The sequence below is a fragment of the Primulina tabacum genome, chromosome 6, assembly GCF_025594145.1.
Source record: "Primulina tabacum isolate GXHZ01 chromosome 6, ASM2559414v2, whole genome shotgun sequence".
In the NCBI taxonomy this organism is placed as follows: Eukaryota; Viridiplantae; Streptophyta; class Magnoliopsida; order Lamiales; family Gesneriaceae; genus Primulina; species Primulina tabacum.
Window position 1 is genome coordinate 2,911,937 of NC_134555.1, and position 10,593 is coordinate 2,922,529.

General features: G+C 36.2%; 2 protein-coding genes and 1 pseudogene across 2 annotated transcripts; 2 read left to right on the forward strand and 1 right to left on the reverse strand.

Moving 5' to 3' along the window:
* Positions 1 to 4,652: 4,652 nt before the first annotated feature.
* Positions 4,653 to 8,664, forward strand: LOC142548718 (protein mago nashi homolog). The gene is made up of 3 exons (XM_075657208.1): positions 4,653 to 4,924; positions 5,015 to 5,191; positions 8,410 to 8,664. Exons 1-3 carry the CDS (start codon positions 4,700 to 4,702, stop codon positions 8,467 to 8,469), a joined length of 462 nt encoding a protein of 153 aa, XP_075513323.1. The 5' UTR covers positions 4,653 to 4,699; the 3' UTR covers positions 8,470 to 8,664.
* On the reverse strand, positions 5,809 to 7,813 carry LOC142548717 (uncharacterized; annotated as a pseudogene).
* An 844-nt stretch (positions 8,665 to 9,508) lies between the features above and the next one.
* On the forward strand, positions 9,509 to 10,250 carry LOC142548368 (stellacyanin-like). Its single transcript, XM_075656664.1, has 2 exons — positions 9,509 to 9,665; positions 9,868 to 10,250. The coding sequence occupies exons 1-2, from the start codon at positions 9,509 to 9,511 to the stop codon at positions 10,248 to 10,250; spliced, it is 540 nt and encodes a 179-aa protein (XP_075512779.1).
* Positions 10,251 to 10,593: the final 343 nt, after the last annotated feature.

Consider the following 10,593-nt stretch of genomic DNA (forward strand, 5'->3'; position numbering starts at 1 on the left):
GTTAGCATTTTTCCTAACAAAACTAACATTAGCACCAAGAAGCATCGTAGTGTGGGCATCGTGCCCACGTCCATGCATTTTGCCATCATCTTTGCTCTTATGCTCCCACTCCACCAGCTCCTAAAATTTATATGAAACGAAAAATAAAAGATTTTATCAAAAAGAGCAAAATAATTCCACAAGCATTGGGTTAACATACAAGGGTCCAAAGACTTTCAAGAAAAAACTTTATCTTTCATCCCTGATTAAGAAAATTACCCATAGAGATGGACATACCTGCAAAGGTAGGGCATCCATGTCAGCACGCAGAGCAACAACGGGTGGAGAACCCGACCCGATTTGGACAATCAAGCATGTTATATGTTTTCTGTAGTCATATTTATCTTAGTTTATAACCATTATTCACTAGAAAACAAACAGTGAATCAGCTGTCCCACCTTCTACCTTGTCCTTGCATTTTCTTTATATTTGAACAAGTTTTTCGTTTTGCAGAATTGTAGGATTCAGTTCCTTCAATGGGTTCATCAAGAATCAACAGAAAATAGAGTTATGGTTTCACTGCATACAACTCCAAGAATCCCTTTCTTGCTAATTCTTAACTCTGTATGGTTTGTGATTTTTGTTGGTATAATATTTCTGCCGGATTTTTATATTTGCACAACTTTATGGGGTTTATGATTAAAATTTAAATGAACCGTACCTTTATTTGTTCTTCGAGATCTATCTTAATATCCGGATTATTTATGTAGTGGAAAGATGAAACCCACTATTTTGCTGTCCCCCTCCCCCAGTTTTGCAGCTACAGTCTTGACATAATTAATATTTACTTAACTGGATTTCATTTCCTGTCCTCGTTATTGTTTAATTTATTTCGTAAGATTAGGGTTTGTCAATAAAAAATTGTTCTCCTTATTGGATATGAATTCACGCTTAGTTTCATCAATCTTTAAAGGGTAAGAGTATTTAATTTCATTAATGGAAGTATATATGTTATACATGTGTCTGTGTAATTCAAGTTTTTTTGTTTTGAAATAGGTGTTTATACAAGATTTATAGCAGTTGTTCCTGTTTATATAAATATATCAGTGATGGTATATGGATTTATTTCTGTCTTTTGTTTGGTTTCTTCAGAGAGTCGCAGACACATAATACAACCATGTATGTAGTATAATAGAAATTTTACGTGTTAAGATTCTTGTTTGTAATTTCTTTACGATTCATTCCATCGTTCATTATACTTTGCCTTTTATCCAAAACAATTTGATTCTCAAACTTCTGTTCAAATTGTATAGTTAAATCTTAAGCATCTAATCAGTCGAAAATAAAACCGAGAGGAAATATATTTTGAACTTCTCAGCCATTACTCCATAGTACTGCATCTACTCAAAAAGTCTTTTCCAGAAATATATAGTTTCAGCATGCACTACATATGCAGAAACTTTTGAAATCAAATAAACATATTTAATTTCATCGAAATCTAGTAAGAAAATCAACTAAGGCAGGCTCTGATACCAATAACGGAAATTAACACGAATAATGCATATGATTATCGAGTAAAATTATACTTTAATTGACACAAGACATTTTTGTAGTTAGTAATGTTTGTCGATGGTCCGACGCCAATCACGAACAGAAATATTTCGATTTACACTATCCAAACGCTTAAACAAATATGTGATATATTTTCCATTTTTGATCAAGAAGCTCTCGGCACTATCCTCACTTTCACCGTTGTCGTAGGTCTTTTAAAACTATTGTAAAAGCCCCTGATGTTATAGGATGCGCTCAAAGACAACGGTTTTAGCCTGATGTTGTAGCTACAATTTGCGACGGTTTTAAACAAACCGTCGCCTAAAAATTAGCGACGGATTTATGTAAAACCGTCGCTTACAAATATAGCGACGGAAATAAAAAACTGTCGCTAAAATTAGCGATAGTTTGCTCATGCATTCCGTCGCTAACTTAGGGACGGTTGTATCATGATGTCCGTCGCTAATATGTTCGATAAAATAAAAAAAATTACTTTTAATCAATTAATGAATCCAAAAAACTTACAATATTACTAGGATAACATAATTTCTGATAACACTTAAAAATTTACCAAAAATTAAATGGAAAAAATTTACATTATATCGAAACTAAAATCGTGTAAGAAATGAAAATTTTAAGTATTGTGAAGTGGTAAAAGTGTGTAAGAGAGAAAAATTTTAAGTGTTGTGAACTGGGGGTAAGAAAATGGATCGAAAGTGGCGGTATTTATAGAAAATTTTGCGACGGTTATATGCCTAAACCGTCGCTAATTATGGCGGTATTTTCAAATTTAAATTTTGCGACGGTAGTTCTTATTACTGTCGCTATATTTAGCGACAGTAAAGCTATAACTGTCGCTAATATTAGCGACGGGTTTAGTAAAACCGTCGCTACGGGAAAACATGCGACGGTTTTCTTTTACCGTCACTACAGGTCGCGACGGTTTTATTAAAACCGTCGCTAAATTTAGCGACGGGTGAAGTCAAACCGTCACAATTTTGAAATAGCGACGGTTTTGATTTACCTGTCGCCAAATTTAGCGACGGTTTTTGTAAAAACGTCGCTACATATTTGTCGATTGTCAAAAAAAATGCTAATAGACAACAGTTCACAAAACCGTTGTCATAAATGCTCAAAGACAACGGTTTTATAGAACCGTTGTCATTGACCCTAAAAACCGTTGTCATTGATCCCCAAAAGACAACAGTTTTATAAAATCATTGTCTTTTGCTTAAACAAACGCTCTACGACAACGATTTTAACTAAAACCATTGTTAAAAAACTTCTTGTAGTGCCTTTTGGTTAGATATATCATATTTTACATGTGTTGGTGAAAATTATGGGAGTTTATCTAAGGAGAAAACTAATCCCTCCAACTAATAAATTCAATTGCAGCCTTCCATTAAGATGGTGAAGCAGCCTCGAGGTATCAGTGGATGGATCGTAAATTGAAGGATTGATGAATCATGTTATGTTCTTCAGGTTGTTACGTTTTCGTTATGCGCGCAGTTGTTTGTTGATTACCGCCATTTGTAAGCTAGTGAGATTTTTAAGCGTGAAGAAATATCTGAGATAAGAGATGTTTCTGTGGCAGAAGATAGAGCTAGTCGAGCATGTTGGAAGTCATGCAATAGAATCTCACTCCAATCAGCATTAATTATTCCAGATAGTTTCTTTTTCTTCTGGATCAGGCATAATCGCTCATACTAGGTTGCCAAAGTTCGCATTGCAAACATCTCAAATTTTGTTTGGTTGAGCTTCTCGTTCATCCACAGAAAGATATCAACCATATCCAATTGCCTAACCTGTTTCAATAACGGCCAGAAACAAGTCCCTTTCCAGCAGATTTTGATTGTGGGGCACGTAAATAATGTGTGGCTTGTCGAATCACATGCCGACTGACTGACACAGTGGGCATGCGCCAGAGACTGGGACATGATGAGTCAATAAATTTTGTTTTGTAGGTATATTATATAATGCACTACTCTCCAACAAAATATTCGGACTTTCGGAGAGATTGAAAGAGCCCAAAGGTATTGCCACCAACTCTTCAAACGAGAGCTCCAACTATATACTGGTGAGTCATAAAGCCCTTAGCTACCTTGTACCCATCTCGAACTGTGTATTTTCCTTTTGGATCAAATAGCCAGAATCGGCAGTCCTCATGGTGAGATGGGGATGGATAGGATCTCTTCCACCAGGTAATGTGAGAAGTGCTGACGTACCAATGACTCTTTCCATCTCCCATTTTCAACAAGGTACTTAACCACCATGCATATGGTTGTCCCGCGTCCCTGCTGGAATGACGCAACCCCTATAGCCCGGTATCCATCTGTTCCCCTTCATGGTAATCTTTGCCCCATCTCCCACATGCCAACAAAGCTCAATTTCCAATAAAGGTCTGCTCCACAACATGGACCGTAAAAGGTAACTTAAGGTTTATTACTTAGACCAGCCTCTGTGATATCTTGGTGCCTAAACTACAGTGTTTTGCGAACTCGAGCTACCTGAGAGCCCGAATCCACTATGATACGCCATTTTATTAGTTAAAAACACTTAAAATGCACCATTGTGTGGGTGTATATATACAAAAAGAAATATTAAATAACTTATTCATCTAGACATGAAATGGAGATGAGAATAGAATTATAATTATATTGGAAGATTACTCATTCTATCCCCATCTCAATTTCTCCTACCAAGCATTCCCTGAAATCTACTTATCGTCTCCATAAAATTTTATATATGAACAAACCAGATCCATCAAGTTTGATACCAAATGCCAACATGATACAAATTAAACATAGTTTAACATGAATAAATTCCACTCAAAACATATATTTCTTCAAATATCTCTTGTAAATATGGTTTTCATAAAATAAATTACCTATCTAAATGTCGAAATTCATAAAAAAAATATTTAAAAAATTCATAAATCTTTTTATTAATAATTTTTCCCCTTGATTTTCATTTGCTCATTTATCGCTAAAGTTTGGGTCCATATATTTTAGTGGGCGGCCCATCAAAAATTTTGTGTCTTATAAGTAAAAGCCCATGAATTCCTCCAAAAGCCCAATAATTAACAAGAACGAAAAAAGGCCCAAATACCGTCCAAGTATGGCGACCTATTTCTCTCTAGTTTACCCACGCAAAACATTGGACTAAACCTATGTCAATGGCAGACGGCGAAGATATCGGCGAGTTCTACCTGCGTTACTATGTCGGGCACAAGGGGAAATTCGGGCACGAATTCTTGGAATTTGAGTTCCGACCCGATGGCAAGCTCCGTTACGCCAACAACTCAAACTACAAGAACGATACCATGATTCGCAAAGAGATCTTCCTCACGCAAGCCGCCCTCAAGGAGTGCCGCCGAATAGTTGCCGAATCCGAGGCAACTCTTACTCTCAATGTCTCCACTTTCTTCTGAATTGCAAGGGGCTCTTTAGTGTTTTGAAAATTGGTTGTTATATTTGTTTTGCAGATAATGAAGGAAGACGATAATAATTGGCCGGAGCCTGACCGTGTGGGTAGGCAGGAGCTGGAGATTGTGATGGGGAACGAGCATATTTCGTTCACGACGTCCAAAATTGGTTCCCTCATGGATGTTCAAACCAGCAAAGATCCCGAGGGTCTGCGCATTTTCTATTATCTTGTTCAGGTATGATTACCAGTACAGTTCCTCGAAAATTTTCTTTTAATTTATGGCCTGAATTTGGTTATTCGATTTCTGGATTAATGTTAGTGGTAATTGTTGTTGTATTGTGAAGGACCAATTGTGTGCATTACTAGTTAACCAAACAAAGATTGATGGGATGTGGTCTTGATTTGGTTCCAGGCCATGTATTCAACTTGATATTTGATTTTCAAGTGCATTCGATTTGCATCCTACAAGACTGGATATCGAATGAATTGTTATTTCTGGTATCTGTTGATGGATCAAATCATGTCGATCCAATCTATGACTTTTTCGCCATAGGAATTTACTTTATGTTTAGTTTAGTCATGAATTAAAACTAAGAAGTCTTTATAAAGAGAAAAGTCAATAAACATGTTTGTCTTGTTCGTTTACTGTTTACAGGAATTATTACTATAAGAGTAGATTTCAGTATTATGTTAAATACATGATCCTGCATTGCCAAACTGACCAGTTTCACTTATAAAGCCATTGATATTGATGTGTGAAATAGCTGGCAGAGTGTTGCATGAAACCTTGTTTGAATTGAACACTCTGGATGTGATATGTGAGCTTCATATCTGTAATCATAGTTGTAAAAAGCGCGAGGCGCAAAAAAGTGCTCAAGTGCTTGGGGCTTCAAGCGCAAAGCGAAGCGCACGCTTTACGGAAAAAAGCGCAATAACCAAAATATTATCAAAAAAATCAAAATAAAATAAAGAGTCTTTGAAAATGTGATAGATGAAATATCAAATGTCATTATATTCGTCATCTTCATCTTTCAAATCTACGTCACGCCACAATAAACAAAATATTATCAATAAAATAAAAAGTCTTTCAAATTGTGATAGAAGAAATATCTAATATCATTATAATCGTCATCTTCATCTTCCAAATCTACGTCATCAGCCTCATCACTTGATTTGTATCCATCGGTATCTTCTTCTTCTTCAGTTTCAACATCAATGTTGATCTCTTCTTCATCCACTTCATCCACAAGACTAGTTCGAGCTGAAGATTGCTTTCTTTTTGCTGAAGTGGATGATGACGCTCCTTTTGAAGTAGATGCATTTCGAGATCGAAAGTCATATGCACTTTCACCAACCCCAACCGCTTGTGCTACATCAATCCATCGCAAATCATCATTTTCAAAGACCAAATCGTTATCATCATTCTCATTATCACTATCGTCCAACTTTCCCAATAACCATTCGTTACTGTCATCTATTTCTGACAAAGAAATAGGATCAATCTTATCTTGCATGGCATATCTTCGCCTCAACGCTCTGTTGTATTTGATATATACCAAATTATTCAATCGTTGTTGAGACAACCTATTTCTTTTTTTAGAATGTATCTGCCAAAAAAAAAAAGAAAGTAAGAAGTTAGGTTCATACTCCATAATATAACATTTAATATGTAAAAAAAACTTATAACTTACATGTTCAAATACACTCCAATTACGTTCACAATCTGAAAAAGAGCACGTGAGCTACAAAATCTTCATTGCAAATGTTTTTAATTCAGGTATTGATGCACCATAAGAAGACCACCAATCAGCTTGAAAGTTGAAACACAAAAAAATATAAGATTAAATTTCTTATCATTCAAAGTTTGTATCTATATTATATACTATAAGTAATGTTTGGGAAATAAATTAATATTGCACTAAATATTATTTACCTGGTGATTTTGGAGCTCTTTGTCTAATAGCCATGGGTAAACCAAAAAGTCCTGCTTTTTTGTATTTATCCAACTGAGTTGTAATCTTATCTTGTAAATCATCACCTCGCACCAATCTAGTTATGCATTTGTACAGACCCTCCAGCACTTCTTCATCATTTTCTATGTCAGGATTTGAGTAAAAAAACTCGGGATTTAAGAAATATCCAGCCGCATGCAAAGGATGATGGAGTTGAACGTTCCATCTTTTGTCGATGATTTCAAAAATACCACGATATTTTTCTTCATTATTATTAAATGATGCAGCGATAGCTTCTTTGGCTCTGTCCATTGCCTCATAGATGTAACCCATTGGGGACCTTTTTTCACCGTCTACTAGCCGCAATACTTTCAGCAATGGGCCGCCAACTTTTAATGCAAAAACTGTAGTTTTCCAAAAAGAATGCATCAATATCACTTCTGCAACACGTTTTCCAGCCGCCTCTCTAGTATATCGACTTTTTGCCCACTTTTTAGATGTAAACATCTTTCTCAGATTTGCTTGTTGAAATTGAAACCGCTTTTAAGTCAAAAAAGCAGTTGCGAAACGAGTCTTTGCAGTTCTTACCATGTCTCTCTGTCCAGTAAACTCCCTCATCATGCTCAACAATTGTGGTCTATTGTAAATATAACCATTCACCATCAATGCCCGTTCATGCAATTTTTTGAGGTTAGGAATTTTGAATATTTCCTCAAGCATCAAATCTAAGCAATGAGCTGCGCATGAAGCGCAATTGGATCGCTCAGAATTTCTCAGGCCAAGCGCACTGAAGCGTGCGCTTGATCCACCTGCTGCGCTTTGGGACAATCCGAAGCGCAGCCAGGTCGCCTCGCCTCGCTTCCCGCTTAAGCGAGCGAGGCGAGCGCTTTTCACAACTATGTCTGTAATGCAGGGTTATATCCCTTTTTGGCCTGTAATACTTTATATATCTCTCCTGTTATTATCTCGCATTCTAATGAAAATCAAAATAATAAACTATAAAGACACTTTGATATTGGTATTTGTCCATGTTGGTTATCAAGGATGGTTCTTTATTCATGCCCCACGGACCAACTGTGTTCTAAAAAGCACCGCCTAGGACTGTCTAGGCAGCTTTTAGGCACTCGACAGTCGTACACCGCCCCGATTTTTAGATCTTTCTAGGTAGCCACTTAATGTAATATATTGAACTTTTTTGCTTTTTTATTTTTTAAAACAGATTGGTTGGCATATTTTTCAATCAATATGTATAGGATAAAGATGATGCCATGCCATTATTTTTGAGTTAAAATTTGATATAGATGAATTACCGGAGAAATATTGAGATTAACAAGAAAAATTATATATTTAGATAAAAAAAACTGTCTAGGCGCTAGGCAATGGGTGACAGCCCGAGTACCGCCTATCGGTTTTTAGAACACCGGTGAGTTGGTACGAGTATGTCTTGACTTGTGTCATACTACCAAATTCCATGTTTTTTTATCGTGTTCTCTCATTGCAGGATCTGAAATGTTTTGTCTTCTCTTTGATCTCACTCCACTTCAAGATCAAACCCATATGATGCAAGTTCAAAACTGCAGCAGAAGCCACCCATGCTATCATCTTAAGTTGTACCTTCTCTTTGGCGATCTTTTTGTTGTTCTTGAATGGTTTTATGGGTTGTTTTGCTCGAGATTGTAAGGCAGTTGCCCAACCTTTAATTTGTTGTCACTTGAAACATGATTATTAGCACCGTATGTTTCCTAACTTGTATTCACTTTTTTTGGCTCTCAACTGGTCAACCGGTGCTTCCATATTTCTGTGTAGCCACTGAAGTACCCGGAACTTTTACGAAGCCAGTCATCAATGTTAATCTAGTCACTCATCAGCTTTAGAGGGTTTCCTTTTATGTAATGTCGAGCTATAGAAATTTTAAACCTGTGATATGTTTCACAACCAGCTTCACCGGATGATGGTTCTCGCAAATTTATTTATTTTTTCTATAAATCATATAATGTCTTTAAGATAAATATAAGAAATTCTTTATATATATATATATATATATATATATATAATCGAAATTCTGCGTTTTTATTCCTAATATTTCAAAACATTTTATCACTGATTTGACCAGTATTTTACAAAATAAATCAAATTAAGTCTCTTCGTTAACATTTCGTTTTCAATGGGTCATGAAACACTCAAGACGGTCATTTTTTCCGTTGGGAGGCGTTCAACCTCCTGCCAACAGAAAAATCTTCGATTGTTTCTGTAATTTTTTTAATAGATATAAGCTGATTTTGTTCAACCAGAATCTTAAAAAAGTTCATTTGTGAAAATATTATAATCCCAACATTGACCTTTCTACAGCTCTTTTCGAACAACCATACCTATATTTCTTACATGTATATCCACAAAATTGAATATTTTTATGCTCTCCGACCAAAAAATTTAACCTTCTCCTCCAATTTGGTAAGATCTAGTAATAAACAAATGCATAATTCAAACGGGTAGCTCATCTAACATTTAGCGACGTACAACAATAACCCATCCAAAAGCAGCTAGCTCTCACTTCTTTATAAGCATCACAAGTTGTAACATATAACTTGCAACTCATGCCAATGGCAAAACTTATAGTACTTTTAATATCCACGATTCTACTCCCATTCCATACCTCGGCAACTACATACATAGTTGGCGACAACTCGGGTTGGGATATTAGCACGGATCTTGAATCATGGCCAAATGACAAAACTTTCATGGTTGGGGATACCTTATGTAAGTCGTCGCAATGCCCCCACCTCGAGGACTATTGCTGCTCCACTCGATTAGCTGGCTCTATTGAGCTAAGCTATCTATGTGTGTTGAGTTTATTAGAATTAAAGCTCGACAAGTTTGATTGATCTTTGACTCATCTAAACGTAAGTTTGATTAAGCTACTATTTTTTTTCTGATGCTTGCTTCCTCGTTGATTCTGCAGTATTTCAGTATTCCTCTTCTCATTCTGTGAGCGAGGTGACCAAAAAAAATTACGAGGGATGCAACATGACTGAAGTACTACAATCGAATAGTAATGGGAACACATCGTATCCCCTAACCAGAGTTGGGGATAGATACTTCGTCTGTGGCAATAAGTTGCATTGCCTTGGAGGGATGAAGCTTCATGTCAATGTTGAAGCAAATCAAAAGGTGGCAGCAGCAGCAGCACCTGCTAGCGCCCCGCAGGCACAGCCAGGAGGAGATCTTCCACCACCTTCTAAGACCAACAGTCCCACAAATTCATCATTTACTAGCTTCCCTAGCATGAATTATATTGTTGGGGCCATTTTTGGGTTGCTTGTTTGGTTGTTTCGGGTGATGTAACGGAAATTTGTGTTTCCGACTTGGCTCAGGTTTTGTATTTTACGGCACTAATCATTGCAATGTATCTAATATTCGTGTGCATATTTTTTTTTTATGCAGTTTATTATGAAAATTCTCTTTCGTTTCATATAACTTGGTACGAGAAAGAAGATGCTCTAAACTTCTAAAGTAGATTTAAGAACTAAACCACATTCTTATTGATGTATTTATTAATGAAAACTGTAAAAGAAAACAAGAACATTGAGGAGTTTAAATGGGGAAATTCAGATATTACAAGGGAAATAGGTAGGTACATGATCCAAATAATAAATTCGAGAGTTTAAATGGGCATCAATCAAAGTTC

What these genes read in the sequence shown, in the direction of transcription:
- LOC142548368 (XM_075656664.1), top strand. Translation starts at nt 9,509, where the DNA reads ATGGCAAAACTTATAGTACTTTTAATATCCACGATTCTACTCCCATTC. An exon ending in CATGGTTGGGGATACCTTAT is followed by an intron (nt 9,666 to 9,867) that starts GTAAGTCGTCGC and finishes TTGATTCTGCAG; the next exon opens with TATTTCAGTATTCCTCTTCT.
- LOC142548718 (XM_075657208.1), top strand. Translation starts at nt 4,700, where the DNA reads ATGTCAATGGCAGACGGCGAAGATATCGGCGAGTTCTACCTGCGTTAC. An exon ending in GAATAGTTGCCGAATCCGAG is followed by an intron (nt 4,925 to 5,014) that starts GCAACTCTTACT and finishes TTTGTTTTGCAG; the next exon opens with ATAATGAAGGAAGACGATAA. An exon ending in TTTTCTATTATCTTGTTCAG is followed by an intron (nt 5,192 to 8,409) that starts GTATGATTACCA and finishes CTCTCATTGCAG; the next exon opens with GATCTGAAATGTTTTGTCTT.